The 21,859-nt window shown below is 44.4% G+C and overlaps 2 protein-coding genes across 4 annotated transcripts in view; both read left to right on the forward strand.

The window, feature by feature from the left end:
- sstr1a (somatostatin receptor 1a) overlaps window positions 1-3,022 on the forward strand; it is a 3,897-nt gene extending 875 nt beyond the window's left edge. Inside the window, exons 1-3 of one of the 3 annotated variants that reach the window (XM_040136319.1) lie at window positions 1-1,690; window positions 2,477-2,588; window positions 2,919-3,022. The exon at window positions 1-1,690 is cut by the window's left edge and continues 875 nt beyond it. In XM_040136319.1, coding sequence (XP_039992253.1) covers window positions 1-349 — 349 coding nt within the window. In that variant the 3' untranslated portion in view covers window positions 350-1,690; window positions 2,477-2,588; window positions 2,919-3,022. Of the gene's footprint in view, window positions 1,691-1,798; window positions 2,267-2,476; window positions 2,589-2,918 lie in introns of those variants that run through there. The other 2 variants (XM_040136321.1, XM_040136320.1) reach the window with 2 other exon arrangements.
- Window positions 3,023-15,251: 12,229 nt separating this feature from the next.
- foxa1 (forkhead box A1) lies at window positions 15,252-21,635 on the forward strand. Its single transcript, XM_040137843.1, has 2 exons — window positions 15,252-15,317; window positions 20,469-21,635. Exons 1-2 carry the CDS (start codon window positions 15,252-15,254, stop codon window positions 21,633-21,635), a joined length of 1,233 nt encoding a protein of 410 aa, XP_039993777.1.
- Window positions 21,636-21,859: the final 224 nt, after the last annotated feature.

Here is a 21,859-nt window from a genome sequence, read left to right on the forward strand (position 1 = left end):
GCAGCTGGTGGGGGTCTTCCTGCAGCGTCACGACCCCACCCTCAGCCAGCTGGCCGTCGTCCTCGGTTACGCCAACAGCTGCGCCAACCCGCTGCTCTACGGCTTCCTGTCCGACAACTTCCGCCGCTCCTTCCAGAGGATCCTGTGCCTGCGCTGGATGGAGGCCCCCGAGGAGCCCCTGGACTACCTGGACTACTACAGCACGGCCCTGAAGAGCCGCAGACTCAGCCTGGACCAGGACCAGCAGGAGGGTCGGGAGCAGGACCTGGAGAACAGGACCACCACCCGTCCCCTCCAAACACCAGCACCGGGGTGTAGTCCCAATCCCGCTGACACCTCCAAGATTTAAAGGACCAGACTGTCTTTTTTATGTTGTAGTCCTGCTGAAGCTCGAGGTTTACGTTCGGAGTCGGTGTCTGTACGAGTCTGCGGGACTTGGTCAGTTGGTGATATAGGATGTTGTTCGTGGGCAGACGTGAACGGTCCAGGTGGACATTCGTGCTGGGTTGAAGGGACTCTGACTCACTGGAGGACTGTATGGACATTTAGGCCTCAGAGGAGCCCGTGTCCTGCCTGGACTGCTACAGCAGGGCACTGAAGAGCTGCAGACTCAGCCTGGACCTGGACTTAGAGCACAGGAACAGGACCTGTCCCCGCAGGTCACACTACAGCTCCAGGATGTAGTCTGAATCCCATTGACACCTCCACGGTTTAAAGGATCAGGCTGTGTTTTTTATGCTGTAGTCCCACTGCAGCTCAAGTTTGACTTTTTGCATCCACATGAGACAGGAGACGTTTGTCCCATCATCTGTCGAGGTCCATGAGGGTCCACAGGGATGTCCACAGCCAAACATGTATGACATCATGGACCAAACATGGATAGTGCTGGAGTTCAGTAGCACTTTATTGAATCTGAATCCACTTGAATCCCTTATTGAATCTCATTAAGTTTCTTTCATCAGTTGTCAGTTGTAAATAAAGCTCTGTCATCAGCTGTTGGACCAGAAGACAGAAATCCTTCAGTTTTTAGTGGGAGCTACTAAATTAACATTAGTGAAGCCTAATTAATGCTGACGACCTGTAGCTCCAACCTGAGCCTGAACATGAGCTGAGCAGCAGAAGATTTGAAATATTGATTACTGATTGATATTGATTGTCGTGACACACTGAAAGAACAGCTGGAACAAACTGACTTTTACACCTGATTCTTCACAAATTACTAGACTCGGATACTGGCGCTCCTGATCCAGAACTTTGAGCTTAGTGAGTTCCAGATATTGATCTGATGCATTAAAAAGTTAAAGTGGGACTCTCCTGTATTTAACGAGCTGCGATCAGCTGATCGTTTCTCTGGAGAAGAGTCTCCACTCTGTTGAACTACAAAAACAAAGGTCACTGCCGGTCATAGAGAGATGTTATAGAGTGATGTGTCTTTTCACTCTCAAACCATCTTTGACAGAGTCCAGTCAGCGGCTTGGAGAGACCCCAATAACCAGCAGACTAAAGTTTCACATTAATTAACATTAATCGGCTACTGCTGGTGTAATCTACCGCCACTGAGGTCTTCGTTTAAACTGGAGAAGCTGCTGACGTTACCTGGCTGTTTTCCACAGTAAAGAGGCAGCCAACCAGGAACCGGATCCAAGTGGAACAATCAGAACGCAACCCTATTCATGGACGGATCACATGGGTCAGTTTACATATGATGTGTCTTTGAGCTCAGAGGGGTAGTCCTGCAGTCTGGTCACGTAGTCACGTGGACGTCTACACATAGGTGAAAGTAATTTATGTCACACAGACCCTGGCGGTGGACCACGTGGCTGCCGAAACTCTAATTTGACCGTCTATGTGGACCTCCAGGGAACCCTGCGTGTCCGGCCTTAACCTCCCATCCTGCTGATCGTTTTCCAGATCAGCCATCAGGTGTCAGATTGTTTCTATGAAAGTAAAATTGCAGAGAATAAAAATCCATGTTGGCTGACATAGTTGGCAGTTTTCTCTTGATATGCAGCACTGAAGCTGAAATAATAAGGGACCAACGGTGGTTCCTGCTGCCTTGATCTTGTGGAGGGGACCTGCATCAAAATCTAGTCTTCTAACCTTTATTCGTTCGGTTCATACTGTGCTCACATGGTGCCCGTTCCTAAGTCAATCTATAGCACTTTTCACAAGGTTTAGCCACTAAAAGTGAAGTCAGGATTTTCTTTCAAAATAAAGCCATGAAAAGTTTTTATTTTTCAGTGAACTTCATCCAAAGTGCAGTAAAGAGAAGAAACCTAAATCAGATCAGTATTTGCTGTGACCCCCCCCCCCCCCCTTTGCCTTTAAACCAGCACCAGGTCTCCTCGGTGCACCTGCACACAGTTTTTCAGGTTCTCGGCAGGTAGGTTGTTCCAGCACCTTGGAGAACCTGCCACGGTTCTTCTGTGGATTTAGTCTGTCTCAGTGTCTCCTGTCTCCTCATGTGATCCCGAAGGCTGCGTGTTTGGACTCGTTGTCCTGCTGCTGGATGAATCTGGGACCAATCAGATGCTTCCTGATGGGACTGATGATGGAGAAGAATCTAAAGTGTCTAAAACCTTTGGACGGTACTTTGGTCTTAATTATTCAGGGGGCTACAACTCATTTTAGCCCCAGAGGTTCATCCAGCCTTGTTGTATCTGCTTTAACACACAGTGATAAAGATGTACTGTAGCTTTGACTGAAACATAAATCTTGAACTCTGACTGTGATGATTTTCTCTCTGCAAGATGATTTTTAAAGAAATAAACTGAAACAAGACAAATATAACAACCTGACGAGGATTAAAAAATAAATAGTTGTAGTTAACGTAGTGAAATATGAAGCAGGATGTGATGTTTTCAACAAAATGAACACATGATTGTGATGATGTCACATTGAAGCTGTTTCTTCTTCAGGTGTGTCAGCTGTCGCCCCACCCCCTGCTCTGAGTCATACAGGTGGATTTGGACCAGCATGCACTGCTACTTTGCTTTGGTGTTCTTGACCTTTGACCTCAGTGAATGTAGAGTAAATGTGGCTGGTTCATTCCCAGTAAATCTACAACTCATGTTTTTATTGGGTTTTTTTTTTTTTTTGCTGTTTTCCATTCGCTCACACTGTAAAAGAAGCAGAATCAAGAAAAATTAAAGATAAAACAAGCTGAGTTGAAATAGAAAGAAAAGAAATATTCTCACTTCAGGAAAGAAATTTTTAAGGAGACAAGATTTCCAGGTCTGAATTTACACACACACACAAATGACTTCACAAACAGTAAAAGTTATTATTTCCTGTAACTAATTAATTCCTGTTTGGTTGGTTGGTTCCAGGAATGTAACCCTGTCTCCTACAAAATGTGTTAAATTCTCACACACTTCTTCACACAAACATATTTTCTGTGTGTCGCGACAAAAGTACATTCTCACTTTCTAGTTATAAAGAGAAATTTTTTTTCTTGTTTTTACAAGATCCGTTTCATATCCTAATAAGATGTTTTTTTATGTTATTTTGTCATTTTTCTCGTTATTACATGATCCCAAAGTTTTCAGGCTATAACGACAAATACCTTCATCTTGTTATTTTATAAAACAAAAGTACCTCGTTAAGACAAAACCTTTCTGGCTAGAACATGAAGAGTTGATTTGTTGTTGTAACAAGAAACTTCCATCATCTCCTGAAGAGACACCAATTGTCCTCTAACATGATTGATGAACATGTAACACGAGGATGTTGTAGACATGTCGCAGGGAGTTTTCATGTATGTCGGTTGCTTTCGTTTTGTTTGTGTCCACTAAAAACAAGATAACGAGATCAAGTGATATGTTGTGGAATAATTTGGTATTTTGTGATAATGAGAAAACATGACATTATAACATAAAAAATCTTGTTTAAACATGAAAAGGAGAAACTTTCTTGTTATAATGAGAAACTGAGGAAGTGTATTATTGTCATAGTGTCGTTGCCGTAGATCCATTAATTTATGATGTTATTAATAAATGAACCAGCAGTAAGCGAGACAATGTTCATCAGAGCAAATTTAGGACAGTTAATCCCGACACCATCGCTAATGAACTGATCCCAAATTGATCCAGGATCAGCAAGTCTGATCGTGTTTCTACACAGTGTAAACTTTAGCTTTATTCATTTATTATTGAGTGATTCAGTGTTTATTATAACAAAAACCAATCATCAATCATCATTGAGGTAAAGTTTCCCTTTTTTGTTTTTTACTGACTTCAGAAAAAATACAGAGTTTTAGAGCAGGTTATCATCATTATTATTAGATTAAACTGAATTTTACCTGGTTTTTATGTTCACACTTGTCCAACAGCTGTTGCGATTGAGACTACAAGTACCGCAGTAAACGGGTCCTCTGATCTTTAACATAAGATGAAGATTATTTAGACAATGAAATGCCTCTTCTTCGTCAATGATTAATAAACTCTGAAGAGTTCTCTACGTGAAATCTGTTCAATCTACACTCAGCTGTCAGTTTATTAGGAACAGCAGCTCAACCTGAGTCAGTCTGGTCCCACAGTCCTGTGAAAATCCTCCTTCATGAAGCTTCCGATGTTCAGTTTGTGTTCAAAGTGTCTCAGAAGTGTTGATTCACCTGTGTGACCAGTTTGGAGGCTGCAGTTTGTGCTGCTGTTGAACTGTAGTGCGTTACACACGGAGGTGTTTCTGTTGTTTGGTCTGTCCTCATTGACTTGAATGCAGTGGACAAAATAACAGGAACACCTGTCAACATAACGCAGACACTTTGAACACAAACTGAACATCGGAAGCTTCGTGAAGGAGGATTCTCACAGGACTGTGGAACCAGACTGACTCAGGTTGAGCTGCTGTTCCTAATAAACTGACAGCTGAGTGCACAACCGATAACCAGGCGTCCTGATCAATAACCCTAACGGATGGAGGTGAGGAAGATTTCCTCCTCCTCTCCATCAGGACTTTAAAGTCTCTGTAAAGCTGCAGGATGATGATGATGGTCTATAATCTGCAGTGATGGACTGAATCAGTGAATCTGATCGATAATGTTGATGATAAAAGCTTTTCTCTGATGAAATCTGAGGATTTATGTTCCATCTCATCACAGAGTCGACCTGCAGCCGATTCATTACCTGATCTGCAGTCAGCCGAGTGAAGGTCACCTCCCTGATGATGAGCAGCTGTTGGACAGCTGGCGATGTAATAAATGATTCAAGATTCAAGAACTTTATTGTCATTGTGAAAGCACAACGAAATTTCAATTGCATCAACCTCAAATGGTGCATTTTATTTAAGACTATTCACAAAGAATAAATAAGACAGGAATGAGATAGAAATATAAAATCTCAGAGATAAAATGTAGAGAATCTAAGCAACAGAGATACAAAATATAAGCGATATAAAGCGTAAAATACAACTAAGAATAAAAATAAAATACAACTAACAAGGTTGCAAAAGCATTCAGCAGAAAAAATGCAGTATAAGGTGCAGCGTGACAGACCTGAAGGGATGGTGTATTAGGGTGTCGAATGACGTGCGTTTGGTGTCGAAATATTGCACATAACCAGTCGCGCAAATTTACATAAGTAAATATTGCACATGCTCAATGATGGCAGCACATCGGTCTCGTCAGATTGAAGAGATGTCTGAGTTCAACAGTACCGCAGCTTTTGGGAAAAAATAGTGGTTACTGGATATAATGTCATTTCTATGAGTACGTGCATCGCCCTCTAACGGGCTTCGCTATTGGTTAAGCCGTTAGAGGCTCCGCCTCAGTGCCCTGAGACAGATCTTTGCACTCACTGCCCGAATCAGGGGGTAGCGACCGCACACTGCAGTACCCTATAAAACCCCAGCACATCTTAGCCCTTTGGAACTCAGCAGCGTACACCAAAAAGGGGGCCAGCTGGGCCTGCAGCTAGAGGGCTAGTCACGTACTCATAGAACTAGAGTTATGTCCATTACCTTCTATTTCTGTTTCATACGTGCTCTGCCCTCTAACAGGCTTCACTGTTGGTTGACACCGAAGGCGAAGGCTGCTAGGGATTGATAAAGTCCCACCTGGACCCCAGCCTGGACCCCTAAAGGCCAGCACCTGGCTTGGTAAGAGAAAAAAAACAAAAAATTAGCCTAGTCCCAGTTTGGGCACCACCCACCTAAGGGTCCCAAGGACACATAGCTACCACATTAGGCGAAGACAGTAGCTCCGTGGCGTCAACCTGCCTCAGAAGGCGCCCCAAGCACCAAATGAGACACCGAACCAGCAGTCCTGTCTCTCAGGTATGAATGTACAAAGGCGAAAGTGGAAGACCAGGACACAGCCAAGCAGATATCATCCACTGACACATCCCCAAAAAAGCCGTGACCACCCTATTGGAATGTGCCCTGAGGCCCACTGGGGGGGGTACGAGCCATGGGCTCATGCTTCGGCAGATTGGATTGCAAATCCAATGAGCGATCCGCTGAGCAGACAGTGGTGCCCCCTGAGCCCACGTGCCATAGCAAACAAAACAACTGACTAGACTTCCTCAGGCCCTCCGTGTGGTCCACATAGCAGCACAGCGCCCACACAGGGCAAATAGTGTGTAGGCGCTTCTCCTCCTCGCTACTGTGAGGTGGGGAACAAATGCCTTCAACCGAATGACTGAAGGAGGAAGTGATGACCTTGGGCTGAAAGGATGGGTTAGCTTGCAGTTCCACCACGCCCCTGTCCTCGGTGACACATGCAGGAGGGATGCACCGACAGAGCACCGAGATCCCCAGCCCTCTTACCAGAGGCAAGCGGCAGCAGGAGCACAGTCTTAATCGCCACCAATTCCAGGCCCTGCTGCTCCAGTGTCTCAAAAGGTGGGCCTGTGAAACCATCTAACACCGTCTGCAGGTCCAACTGGGGAACAAGATGACCGGCAGTGGGCCTCGCTGTGTGGACCCTGTGCGGAAAGTGTTTGACCAGTACGTGGCTCCTGGCCACGAAATGGTCCCAACCATCATGGCCAGGCGAAATCGCTGCTGTGAACACCCACAAGGTGGATGTTGCGCGACCTCTGTTAACCCCCCCTTGCAGTAACTTCGGAATGCTTTGCAGACGACACGTATGTGGGTTGATGGCCCTGCTCTCACACCGGTCAGCAAACATACGCCAACATGACCCATAAACCCTGGAGGTGTTCTGGATAGTGGAGATCAACACAGCTGGCAGGCCCAGCTCTCTCAATCTCTCACCCTGAGCCAACACCGAAGGCAGATCTGTAATCTCCTCTGGCAGATAACTGACCTCCGGCTGGTCAGTAATCCGCTGGAACTCCAGGCCAAAGAGCGACTCAGTGGAAAGTAGCAGATTCAGCAGCCGGCGTCATTCATTCTCCTTCAGGGTGGATAGATCCAGCCAGAGGTGCCTCTGACCCACCTGAGTAGCTCGCATAGAGCGGCTGCCATTTATGGCGAAGGCCTGAGACATAAGGAGAAACGTTGCAGCTATTGTTTCCAGAACCTCCTTTGCTGACATCTTGGTGCGTTGGTCGGTGAAGGTGTCCAGAGCGCCAGCCAGGAAAGCCATCTTGCTTGTCAGTGCTAACCACCTGGGAGTAGCAGCGGTCGAGCACGGCAGTCGTCATTCTGGGGCGGCGAGCCCATCAGTCAAACCATCCTGAGGGGCTTTGACAGCAGGGGTGGAGGGGGAGTGTTACAGAAATACACACTCACACACACACACACATCCACACACTCATACACACTTGTGTCCATCACTTAAAGGGACATTGCACTGACTTCATGAAAACCGGCTCGTCCTTAAACTAGGTCTGAAAACTACAGTTCACTGATTCCCATTGTGGGGACTCTCCGGCCAATTGTTCGCAGAGGAGAGGTGAGTCCCCACATGTGACGGCGGAGAAATGAATGTCCCCACAACATGAGTAATACATGTTCACACACACACACACACACACGCAGTCAGACAGCCTGCCGAGTGGGAGGACAGTTTCTGCTGCGACGCCACAGAAAGCAACAGATTTGGTTTCCATGGAGATGTTAACACAAACCACAGACACACACAGACCATCACATAATGGTGTACTGTAAATGTGATGATCTGTAAAGTCTGATGGATCAATAGATCAATATCAGTCAATATCAGGTCATTACATGTTGGTAGATACACAAATAGAAAAAATGTCTGTGTTTGACAATGTTTCTAGCCATTATTTAAAATAATCAAAACCCTCAGTTATGTCTGCTGTTCCTGTCATCTTTGATAATAAAGTTTTTTGTTCTATCTATCAATCTATCTATCTATAGCATACGGAAGTATTTTCAGCTTCACGTAGTTCCAGTATCACAGTAAAAGTACTGTCTGTAGTTACAGTATCACAGTGAAAGTACTTCCTGTAGTTCCAGTGTCACAGTAAAAGTACTTCCTGTAGTTCCGGTATCACAGTAAAAGTACTTCCTGTAGTTCCAGTGTCACAGTAAAAGTACTTCCTGTAGTTCCAGTATCACAGTAAAAGTACTTCCTGTAGTTACAGTATCACAGTAAAAGTACTTCATGTAGTTCCAGTGTCACAGTAAAGTACTTCCTGTAGTTCCAGTATCACAGTAAAAGTACCTCCTGTAGTCACAGTATCACAGTAAAAGTACTTCCTGTAGTTCAATAATCACAGTAAGAGTACTTTCTGTAGTTCCAGTATCACAGTAAAAGTACTTCATGTAGTTCCAGTGTCACAGTAAAGTACTTCCTGTAGTTCCAGTATCACAGTAAAAGTACCTCCTGTAGTCACAGTATCACAGTAAAAGTACTTCCTGTAGTTCAATAATCACAGTAAAAGTACTTCCTGTAGTTCCAGTATCACAGTAAAAGTACTTCCTGTAGTTCCAGTATCACAGTAAAAGTACCTCCTGTAGTCCCAGTATCACAGTAAAAGTACTTCATTGTGCAGGGACCTGTCTCCTGTGACTGGTCTCTGATTCTCAGATCATTGATCCTGAGTCACGGAGGCTTCGGCAGCGTTTTACTGGTGGAGCTGCTTTTAGCTACGTCACAGACAGGGAGAGAGTTCAGTCCACTGGTTCCCAACCTGGGGGTCGGGCCCCTCCAGAGGGTCACCAGGTGAACCTGAGAGGTCATCGGATGATTCACGGGAGAAGACAGAAGAAGAAGCACAGCTCCGATTCACTGATCTGTTTTCAGTGTTTGGAAGTGAAATATTGATCATTTGAACAGTTGAAATGAAACGTGATGAAAGTTTAGAGCAGGAAAAAACTGAAAACATCTCAGAGATTGAAACATGGAGCTCAAACTAGACACTGAAGGGGTCGCAAGACAAAAAAGTTGTGATCCACTGATTTATCTTTTAACAATGTGATGAATTTCATGAATTCGATGATGTTACATAGTAACATAACATTTATTTGGGTATTTTTTAATATTTCTGAGGACAGAGGTCATTTTCCCTCCAGTATGTGAGGACTCAAATACACAAACGTCTTTTTTGTGTCACACTGGGAGACGTGAAATGTAACTGATAGATAATCCACACTCAGTAAACACTGACCTGTTTCATTTCCGGTTGAATCAGCGTCGTTGCCTTAGATTTTTTCTTTATCAGCTGCGTTTCCGTCAGACTGCACCTGTTCGTGTTTGAGATCGCATTAAAAAAAGCCACGTTTACTGGGATTTACACAAGCTTTGTGTTTCATTATTACCCAAAGCAGTGTTATGGATTTTGGGTCAAAGATTTAATGTAAACTACAAAGAGAAAACTTCAGCTATTCTTGTCGGAGGGTTCATTTGTTGGCCTACAACTGCTTTACACTGACACTGTAGTTTGTTCTGTTGTTTCTCTCTCTGTGTGAAAACTCATCACACTTCATTAAACACTAATCAGCTCCAACGGAGGAGAAATAATTTGAAACAGTAATGAGCTCGGATTGATTCATTATTAAACCCGCTGACATCACAGTTGTGATGGATCTGCTCTGATGTGGACTGGACTCTGGACTTCTGACGTGTTTGTTGTATAAACGAGTCATAAACCGACAGGACGGCAGGACCGGGGTGTATAGCCTCGGCGTTGTGTTTCTGTCGGATCTGATTCCGTTATGTGGCAGCAGACCACACTGACCTCTTACCGTCTCGTCCTGCAGTCTGACGTCTCTCAGCTCACAGGTGGATTGTGGGTTGTGTAGTCGTCTGATAAACCGCTGGATACGGAGAGAAGACCGTGACCAGGGACCCCACCTCCGTCTGTGCGGCTCCCAGAGGGATGATTAAAAGTTTATATCAGTGTGTCCGGAGAGATGAATCTCTGAGGCAGAATTCAGACTGACACACAGCTACAGTCACAGCAACAAAGAGAATCTGAATCTGCGTCTGTTGCAAACATTTTTTTCCTCAGTACGAGCTGTAAAATGTGTTCAGCACCGATGGGCAGAGTTTCTGTAAATCAGTCTATCGACACTCTTAAAATGAGATGAAGCGTTGGATCTTAATACCGAGGAATTAGTGAGAGAGAAACATCGAAACGAGATCTGAGAGCAGCAGAGACCGAGTAAATTCCGGTCCTCGACTTCTGTACTTTACCTCAATAACAACCCGAGGGGGAACCAGCAGCAGCAGACCTCCTTCATCTTCATCATCGTTCCAGCAGGTGGCAGCATCCGCCTGACAACACAGCCGAGCCACGTCGATGAATCCAAGAGTCAGAGCCATGTTTCATCAGTTGTTTCATCGGAGCACGGTTTTCTTTGTTGGGACATTTCTCACAGTCTGTTTATTAAACTCTTTTAAATAGAGCAGAGCACAAGAAGAACAGAAGCACAGGAAACAAGAGGCGCTTCAACTTCACTTCGATTCAGTTTGACAAATTAAGATTTTACATCTTTTTCGACACATTGACGGGTTCATACCTGTGATTTACACTGGTCCTGGTCCACACCGGGCGCTGCTTCAGACCGGGGTCACGAAATGGTCCTCATCAGTGTGTAGAACAGCCCGACTCCCAACGCCACTGCAGTGTAACAGAGTTAGACCAGATTCAACAGAGCTGCAGGTCTCATTACAGACCAGTGTCTCAAAGACCTCATTAAGACACTGCAGCCCGCAGTGTTCTGGTGCCACAATCTGGAAAAAACTGGTGTCCAGGTATTCAAATGGAAACGTCAACCTGGACACCAGAGCGCCCGTTCAACCCGTCCATATGTTTTCATTGTGTTATTTTATATGTTTGGTTTAATGGGGTGTGATGTCCCTGCGAAGCTGTGCCGATACTGAGAGGATTATCCTCCTGAAACCAGCCTGAAGTGCAGTGTGTGTGTGTGTGTGTATTTTTTTTTTGTTTTGTTCAGGTGAGACTGGAGGTCAGAGGTCACCTGATCCAACCCTGATCTTCAGGTGAGAAACTTCAACCATCAGTGTTTGACCTTCAGGTAAACTCACTCTCCTCTGGACTGAACAATAATGACTGACAGCAGAGGAAGCTGGGAAATAACTCACAGTGTGTGTGTGTGTGTGTGTGTGTGTGTGTGTGTGCGTGCGTGCGTGCGTGTGCGTGTGTGTGTGTGTGTGTGTGTGTGTGTGTGTGTAGATAGTTGAACTGTTGAACAGTTGAAGAGTTCAGGGGAGAAACAAAGCCATCAACATGACTTAATAACAGGGTGTAACACACACACCCACACACTGTGTGTGTGTGTGTGTTAAATCACATCCTGTTCTGACGTGATGATCCTGCAGTAACTCATGTCTACAGTTTACATACGTGACGCTCTTACTAAAGTCATAATCAGATCAGATCGATCAGAACCGATCAGAATCTATCGATTAACTGTCCTTGTTCGAGACAACACCCCTGTCATATCATTGTGAAACAGTTTCTGTCGGGGGGGGGGCACGATACCTGACAAGATAGTGCTGAACGATGGAAATCTTGATGAAAAAAAAGAGTTACATTGGGATGGCACCAGAGTGGATGCGATGACACTCGTTCAGCTTAGGTCCATTATTTCCAACCTGAACGACCACACGGGTCGTTTGTCCCGACCCTCCGATACGACCGGGAGGACTTCCATCGTCACGGTAACAATAACAAACGTGCGGTGAAGGTCTGCTCCGTCATGATCACTGCAGCCGCCAGAGGCCGTCTGACAACAAAACCTAAGTGTGGGTCATTATTAGCTGCTGGTTTTTTACAGGGCAGTCTCATTATTTCATGCCGTGGAGCTGTGGGGGCCCAGGTCCAAGTTCACATTCAGACTCCACCTGCCTCAGTGTCACATCCTCAAGACCTCACTCCCTGTCTGCTGCAGGTCATGGACAGGAGACAGGCGAGTCTGTCTCTGCTGTAACAGGATAATTATCACTGAGGAGCTTTTAGTGTGACGGGTGCAGAATTTATAGTCCAAGTGAGTCACACCAAAACCCTGAACATCCTCCCCCTCAGGCTCTGGTCCTGAATCGCAAACGGAAAACTTCACGTCTACGCCGTACAAAGATATCATCTCCGTCAGGTGAAAACCTCACATCTACAGATACACCACGATGAAGGATTTCATGAACCTCTGTGATTTCAGTCCCGCTTACCTTGAAACATACAAACACAGCTACTGTAACACAGTTCAGCTCAGTCCAGGTTTGTTCAGAGTCCGTGTGTCCTTCTGTCCACATGGAGGGAAAACAGGTGAGTCCTCCAGGCCAGGGACTGATCAAACTGGACCTATTCCGGAGAGACAGAGATTGGTCAAAGTGGATCCAGAACTCTGCAGTACGGCTTTTAATCCAAGCCCAATTGGACCAAAACTCTGCAGAACTCAACTGGGTTTTAAATATTAAGCTTGTTCTTGGCTCTTTTTTCTCGTTTCTTCGTCTCTCTGCCTAAATTATTTTCTAACGGTTGTTGGAAAAAGCAGCATAAATAAAGCTATTTTACGTTGCTCCTTTTCTCCTCCTGGTCCTTGTCCTCCTCTTTGTCTCCTCACAGGTTTTCAGTGTAAGTGCCCTTTAATCCAGTGGCTCATCCAGTTAATCCAGTGTGATAATGGTGAACAGTGATCAGTCGTTCCGCTCTGTTTCTCGTTCATTAACAGCTTTAAACCGTCAGACTGGAACCAGTCAACCAGAATAAAAGCCGGAATAAAAACCAGTAAACAGACCATAAACTGATCTGTGACCAGTTATATTCATGTGTGAAACAGGGTCGCCACATGTCTGATCATTAATGAAGTGTATGAAAGCCAGTTCATGAACCTTTAACATGAAAGGACACCAATGAAACCAACTAATAGCAACAATACAGATATGAATGATAATAATACAGCTGCAGGCCATTACCTCTAAACAGTCACAGAATCGGATAAATAAAGAAGCAGGTTTTGAACTGTCAACAAGACAAACTCCAAGAATCAATCAGTTCTTCACCTGCCGGTCTATTTCAGTTTTATTTTACATCCTTCTGCTTAAAGCGTAATAATTTCTCATGGAACATCACAGAACCCTGGTTCATGGCTTAAACTGAAGAAGACACTTCAGCAGAAGCTACTGAATTTATTCAGGTCCATGAATACATAGGAAACTGAATACACACATTTAAAAAATAAAATGAAATAAAAAGACACTCAAATTTTTACTTTGTCGGTTTTCACAATGAGTCTAAACAGATTTAAATGAAAAAGTCTTTGCCAAATTTCAGCCTGATTTGTAAAGGTACTGAGGTTTTGCAGGACACTTAGTGAACAGTGTCCTTTTGTGTCCCAAACCTCAACAAAATAACTAAAATGTGCTTTTTGATATTTCAATAAATAATGTTTTTAAACATTTAATGTCTTGGAGCTAATGACAAACGTATTTACAACAACTAACAACCACAAAAAATTTAAGTTTGCTATAGAAAATGGAGGGATGGATACTGTCTGTGTCTGAAATGCATTCAGTCAAGTAAAAAAACCTGAAACTGTACTACAGGTACCTTCATTTGTACCTCAAAGGACCTCGGGCCCTGTCCCTTATGTCTCAGGGGACCTTAGGGACAATTTCAGGGGTTCATTAATAGATAACTTAATGCATTACAATCTATTAAAGCGTTTCAATAGATTATGTCCAAGATTTAAGGGTCTTAATGCTCTAAAACTCCTTGAAATGAATTTAATTAAAAATTAAAGTTGCCTTCATTTAAAATGAACTGATGATTTTGATGTCATTTGTTTTTTTTTCTCCTTAAACCCACTTAAAATGTGCTGATAATCCAACAAAAATCCTGGATATATCACAGTACGCTGGTTTGATAAAAACTCCTAAGCCAAGGTCCACTTACTTTCTGTTTCCAGAGCTTTCTTAACCTTGGTTCAAAGCTCTGGAAAAAGACAGGGAATGAGGTGGAATTTCCCGTTAAAAACATTCATCCGACATGAAATAACGAAACCATTATTAGTGTACGTTAGAGTAAGAAATGTCAGGGATTCACTTTCGTAGTGAAATATCATTCTTAACTCAAAGACCACTTGCTAGCTTTTTGTAGAACTTTCAGCACATCTCATGCTCACGTGGATTTATGACTTAAGTGACCTTAATTTTTCAGTCAAGTAAAAATTCAGAATGGATTTCATCCCTTTGGGTTTTAGCCCAAAAGCCCTTAAACCCGCAGACGGTCCGGTAAAAACACTCAACAAATATGAACCAATAATTTATCCATTAGGAAATGTGTTGTGAAGCCCCGAGTTGGCCCCTCAACCGGAAATGTAATGTTGTCCTCTACAGTCTTAAAACACCTTCAGCACATCATCCACAACCCGTCAATTCATTAAGGGATTTACTTTCATAGTGACTTCATGGACAAATGTGTTGAGGGAAGGGGGACGTGGACTCGTGACGCCGGTCTCCCTACAGTCCCGTCTCACTTTCTCCATACTGAGTTATTTCCAATACAAAATCGATCATTCTCCATTAATGGATTCCCCCTTGATAATAAATGGCTTTCGTATCCAGTGTGTGAAGGAATGAGCTCTGTGTGTGATGGAGGAGGAGATGAGATCCGGAGGGCTGGACCTGCAAGAGGAGGAGGATCACATCAGTCCGCAGGTCACCATCACCTCGTCCTCCTCCTCCTCCTCCTCCTCACTAACACTCTACCTCTCTCTGCTCCTCCTGGCCTGGCCCGGCTCGGCTCGGCTCGCAACAGTTACACCTGGACCAGGATTCACACACACAGACCGGGGACGGGACCGGGAGACCGGGAACGGGACCTGCAGGATCCGTGTTCCGGCTGCGGGCTCCCGTCATGCTGGGCACGGTGAAGATGGAAGGGCACGAAGCTCCGGACTGGAGCGGATACTACAGCGAGGAGGTCGGTCACTCTCAGCCCGTTTTACCGCTGCTTTTACCGTCACTGTGAGGGTGTAGGACCCGGGTCAGACCGCTCCGGATCAGGTCCTGGTAAATCTCAAATTGAACAGGAAAATTCTCTGAAAGTTTTCCAGTTTAATCAGTTGAACTTCGCATCGGTTTCTGACCGGAGGCAGAAAACAGGGCGTCGTTTAGTTTTCACCCAAGTTATTGTGAGAAATGAGGCCGATACGATGTGTGTGAATGTCTGCGACTAAAAGTTCGTTTTGAGGCCAAACGCGTCTGAATCGCAGGCTCGCGAAGGCCTTCGCGGCCGCAACAGGACGCTGCCATTCATTTGAATGAATGGTCTAAATGTTCAGCTGAGAAATCGATTCAATGTTTGACAATAAAAATGATCAAAATGTCCTCGGAAGCTGCAGGTTGCTCAGACTTTCTAAACAAACTGTTGATTTGTTCTGTTTGTGTTTCGAAACTTCAACAAAAAAAAAAAAAAAACGAAACTCGCAGCGTTGAAACGACAATTTTACTATCAGCTGGGCTCATGGACACAAACGCTGGGTTGTCTGGGAGGCCGAGGTATTTCAATATCATTTGGGTTTATGGAGCAGCGGTTCGGCGCAACAAGGAGCGATCGAGCCTTTCGTTTGTTACCGTCGCGTTTCATTTCCCCCGCAGGGATTTTCTCTCGTCAAAACACGGGGTTAAACTGCGGCTCCGCTGAAAGTCTGAGTGAAATTTGCTACTGAGTTGTAAAATAATCCCCAGAAAGCAAAAAAGAGGAAAGGAAGTGAAAGAAGGGAAAGAAAAAGGGGAGGGCGGGAAAGGAGGAGAGAAGAGGGATCTGAATTAACAGGATTCATCTGACTGATTTCAGACATAACCACATTTTAACACGTATTCTGGTCCCGTTCAAGATTTAGTCCGGGTCATCTCACAGAAACAGATTAGACAGATCCGCACGGGTCCAGCCCGTCGACTGACTTCTGTTCTGTCCGAGCGGCAGAGAAACGAGAGAAACGCAAAGAAAAGCGCCACAACTTCAGCGACACTGGGGAAGTTATACATCTAAATTGTGTCTGACAGGTGGAGTCAAGAAAAACCTTTTTTCATCACGTTTTTTTTCCACCTTTACACATGATTAAGTGACATTATTTAGAACAGCAATAGGAAAATGACCCGATTAACAAAGAGCAACTCTTAATTCTGTTAAAGATAATTGATTAAGAATTTGATACTAATGCTTATATAGATTATTTCTCACAGCGGCCGCACTAAAGTATAAAGCATTTCTTTATACACATTCTATATATTATTGGTTAGTGCAGTCAAACACAATTAGTTAACTAAAAATATTTCATATGAAATTTTATGTTAATCATATATTGGAGAATCAGTTTTATCAAATACAATTCTATTATATATTATTGATCTGCTAATGTAACGGTTTAAATTGTAATGTGCATGTTTTATTGTTTAAATTTGAATAAAAGTCTGTGAGTCAAAAACCAGCGAGCAGGTGTCAAAGGGTCTGAGAGATGAATATTTGATCTAATCATTAAATAAATGTGTGAAGTCTAATTACTGTACATAAAACAGAATGTGTTCATTCTAAAGATTAAATGTGATTTTTTTAGACGGTTAGTGACCTGTCGTGACCGACGGCAGAAAGACTCAAAAGTCAAAATAAAAATAAATTCAGAATAAAGGATGTTGTCTGTCTGTCCACCCGTCTGACTGCCCACCAGTCCGTCTGCCCACCTGTCTATCAGTCCACTTGTCTTTCCACCTGTCTCCGTGCAGTGTCTGTGTCTCTGTCTCTTCGGTCCACTTATTTAGAAGAGGAACCAGATTCGTGATCAGAGTCCTGCTCTTTGATCTGAGCTGAGTTCAGCATCAAACGGGGGATTCGAGACCGTGTTAGTGTTAATGCGGGTGTTGCTTTTTGTCTCTGCTGGTTTCAGATCAGCTACTAAATCATCCTCAGACAGCAGCTGATGTTTGGTCACTGTGCGATGAAAGTGATGAAATGTGAAAACATGTTGAATTGAAGGGGTGAAGATTAAAGTAACCAAAGTCACTTCTTTCAAGCCATTTTGTTTTTACCTTAAAATGTAATTAATTTACCCGTTAATCCTGTTGTAATTCATTTATTTTAAACGGGATTTTAAAGGGATAATAAATGACATTATATGAAATTATTTTCCATGGGTTACAGCAACACATTAAAATGTACCAAATATATTAAAGCCACTTGTTAACTTAGAGCCTTTAAACAGGCCATGATATTGTAATTAAGTTAGTTCATGTGTTTTCAGGGTAAATTCAGGATTAGTTTAGGAGAAGTTTCTTGTGATCATTTAATAACAACTTCGACTGATAATTAGAGGGAAACTCATGAACCCTGTCAAATTTGCTTCATTCTTCAGTTATGTTCATTTAAAAACTCACCTTTAATTGATCATTGTTAGATAATTATCAGATGTTTCAAATTGTGTAAATTATAAGGATTAAAATTAAAATTTACTCCTTTAATTCTGACTTCATCTGTTATTTAAAGGATTTATTTTAAATGGTGTGTTCTCATTATTGCAACACCAAACACCATCATTTCCACAAAATGATTATTAGAATATATTATTTACACTCAGCGAACACTTTATTAGGAACACCTGTATACCTGCATCTTCAGGCCATGATCCAGTCAGCCGATCATGCGGCAGCAGTTCGCTGCATAAAATCCTGCAGATACAGGTCAGGGGGTGGAGGAACTACAACAGCAGACGACCATGTCTGGTTACAGTCCCGTCAGCCAAGAACAGAAATATGAGGCTACAGTGGACACAGACTCACCAACAGTGGACAGTTGAAGACTGGAAAGACGTAGCCTGGTCTGATGAATCTGGATTTCTGCTGAGGTAGCAGACTGTATGGTCAGAATTAGGCAACAACAGCATGAATCCATGGACCCAACCTGCCTGGTGGTCTAATGGTGTGGGGGATTTTTTCTTGGCTCCACTTTAGGCCCCTTAATACCAATCAATCATGGTTTGAATGACAGCGGCATAATGTACCATGTCACAAAGCAAAAGTCGTCTCAAACTGGTTTCATGAACATGACAATGAGTTGAGTGAACTTCAGGGGCCTCCCCAGTCACCAGATCTGGATCCAGTAGAACACCTTTGGGATGTGGTAGAACAGGAGAATGACAGCGTGAATGTGACGCTGACAAATCTGCAGAGATGATGTGATGCAATCATGTCAACACGGACCAGACTCTCAAAGGAAAGTTTCCAATATCTGGTGAATCCAGGCCACGAAGACCTGGGGCTGTTTTGGACCAGTTTCATCAGGACATCCTTGGTGAATTTTACTGTGTTTTTACTCCTTAAAAATTATTTGACTGAGCACAAAACCTTCATAAATAACTTAATATAAAGGATCAAGTATTAACTCTTGGTGTTGACGGGGATTTCTATCGGTGATGATCAATCTGTGTCTGTGACATGTTAAATGTGACATGTTTTCAGGATGTAAACGTGTTGCTGCACCACATTTCACTCACAGCTGAAATAATACGAATTCTACTGTGTGTAGTCAAATATTGATCCATGATCATGAAGGAAATATTGATCCTGAGGTTTGAAGTTGTTGTCGTGCTCTTTTACTGATCAATCAATCAATCAATCAATCAGATCTGCTTAATCAATAAACAAATACATAAATAAATAAATGTATAAAATATGACTTTATCAGTTTGATAACTCACTGTCAGCTGTAATGGTGCTTTCAGTCCACACCTTCTGGAGTCTGTAATCACAGGTCAGAGGTCAGAGGTAAAAAGACAAACCTGAAAGAACAAATAAAAACTAAAATCCATCAGCATCAAACTGCACAGACAAAAACTGAACCATTTCTGACAAATAAACAACAACAACCTCACCAGTTTAAAGACCAGACCAGTTTAAATCAATTCAGAATGATATTGGTCTGACTGGTTTTATTCCCATTTATGTGAGAAAGAAAACACATTAGGATGTCCTGGTGAAACTGGTCCAACTGTCTCTTTTTTTGTCTAACTGGTTCTGGGTTTGGTCTAATTGTTTTTAATCTGGACTAAATGTCTTTGGTCTGGTCTAAACTTTGGTCTAATTGGTTAGACTGCTCCAGAACCAGAAACAATTAGACATCTGATTTAACTGATCTGATCTAACTGGCGGTGGTCTAAGTGGCCTTGTCTAACTTTCTCTAATTTGGTCAAACTGGGCCTGGTCTAGTCTGATTACTTTTCGTCTTGCCCAACTGGTTCTAAACTGGTCTTAATGGTCCTGCTCTAACTTCTGGTTCCGCTCTGGCCTGGTCTAACTTGCTCTGGTTTTGGTCTAACTGGTACTCTCTTTAGATCTACTCTCCAATGGTGGATAGTTGGATAGGTTCTGGTTTCACTGATTCTGGTTCTAACTGGGTCTGTTCTAACTGTTTTTAATCTGGACTACCTATCTTTGGTCTGGTCTAAAGTCTGCTTTGGTGTATGTGATACTGGTTTTTGGAACTGTCTAACCAATTAGACCAGACCAGACCAGGTACAAATGGTTCTGGTTCTACTCTAAATTGTTCTGATCTGCTCTAAATGGTCTAGTTTAAATATCTGACTTGGTCTATCTGGTTCCTTAACTGGTTATGACTAATTCTGTGATCTGATTCAACTTGCTCTGCTTGGACTCACTGGTCTGGTCTAATTTGTTTTGACATTGTTCAGCTCTGGCCTAAGAAGTTCTGGTCCTGCTTTAACTTGCTCTAAACAGGTCTAACTGGTTCTGCTCCAACTGGTCTAACTAGTTCTGGTTTTGGTCTCTCTGCAGGTGTTCTTTGCAATGGTGGGCGGTGTGATGGGTTCGTGTCTAACTGGTTCTGGTCTAACTGGTTCTGCTTTTAGCTAAAATCTGGTCAAAGTGATTTTGGTCCATCTCTAACTGATTCTAACAGTCTCTGGTCTCTCTGCAGGTGTACTCTCCAATGGCGGGCGGTGGGATGGGTTCTGGTCTAACTGGTTCTGGATGAAAGTGGTTGTGGTTCTGACCTAATTGTTTCTGGGTCAGGTCTAATTGGTTCTGGTTTAACAGTTTCTAACTGGTTCTGGTCTCTCTGCAGGTGTACTCTCCAATGGCAGGCGGTGGGATGGGTTCTGGTCTTGGGATGGGCTCCATGTCTGGCTACATGTCAGGCAGCGGGACCACGTCGGGCTCCTTCAACATGTCATATGGCGGGACCGGTCTGAGTCCCACACCAGTGGGGGGGATGGGTGGTCCGACTCCAGCAGCCATGTCGGGTCTGGGCGGGGGCGTGGCCTCAATGGGTGGGGCCCTGAGCCCATCCAGTATGAGCTCGGTGTCGGCCCAGCAGGCCTCCATGGGCCTAAACCCATATGGGGGCATGAGTCCCACCATGAGCCCTGGTATGGCATACGGTGGCGGTGGACTGAACCGAGCCCGTGACAACAAGGCTTTCAGACGGAGCTACCCGCATGCCAAACCGCCCTACTCCTACATCTCGCTAATCACCATGGCGATCCAGCAGGCGCCCAGCAAGATGCTGACTCTGAGCGAGATCTACCAGTGGATCATGGACCTGTTCCCATACTACCGGCAGAACCAGCAGCGCTGGCAGAACTCCATTCGGCACTCGCTGTCCTTCAACGACTGCTTTGTCAAGGTTTCGCGCTCGCCGGACAAACCGGGGAAGGGCTCGTACTGGACCCTGCACCCAGACTCTGGGAACATGTTCGAGAACGGCTGCTACCTGCGTCGCCAGAAGAGGTTCAAGTGTGAGAAGAAGATGTCAGCGAAATCAGACGGGAGGAAGGAGCAGGGGGGAGGAGGCGGGGGAGGAGGATCATCTCCTGCCGGGGACTCCATAAAACCTCCAGGACTCCTGGACTCCTCCCTACCCTCCTCCAGCCAGGCAGCTTCGCCTCCTGGCCTGGACCTGCGGGGAGGTGTTGGCGGGGCATCGGACCTGAAGGTGTCCGGCTCCCAGCTCCTGTCACCCCTGACATTGCCCCCCCACTCCATGGCGCATGAGTCCCAGCTGCACATCAAAGGAGATCCTCACTACTCCTTCAACCATCCATTCTCCATCAACAACTTAATGTCGTCCTCAGAGCAGCAGCACAAACTGGACCTGAAGGCCTACGAGGCGCTGCAGTACTCCTCCTACAGCACTGGCGGGGCGTCCGGCCTCGGGGGGAGGACCATGGAGCCTCTGGAGGCCTCCTACTACCAGGGGGTCTATCCCAGACCGCTCCTCAACACCTCGTAGTACGCACTGCACATCTTGTTTGGACTCTGACTCTCTGCATGCAGCCGTCCTGGACTTCCTGTCTGACTGTGATGATGCTGAACCGGATCGACTGCTGCTGGTCTGCTGGTTTCTGAACTCCTGCACTGTGATCAAACCAGGACACAAACAGACATGTAAACTCTGATCCCAGGTCTGTTTTCTCCTTTTACACACTGAGTCACAAACAGCTAAAGTTCATGTTT

Source organism: Xiphias gladius, chromosome 10, assembly GCF_016859285.1.
Source record: "Xiphias gladius isolate SHS-SW01 ecotype Sanya breed wild chromosome 10, ASM1685928v1, whole genome shotgun sequence".
In the NCBI taxonomy this organism is placed as follows: Eukaryota; Metazoa; Chordata; class Actinopteri; order Istiophoriformes; family Xiphiidae; genus Xiphias; species Xiphias gladius.

What these genes read in the sequence shown, in the direction of transcription:
- foxa1 (XM_040137843.1), top strand. Translation starts at nt 15,252, where the DNA reads ATGCTGGGCACGGTGAAGATGGAAGGGCACGAAGCTCCGGACTGGAGC. An exon ending in GCGGATACTACAGCGAGGAG is followed by an intron (nt 15,318 to 20,468) that starts GTCGGTCACTCT and finishes GTCTCTCTGCAG; the next exon opens with GTGTACTCTCCAATGGCAGG.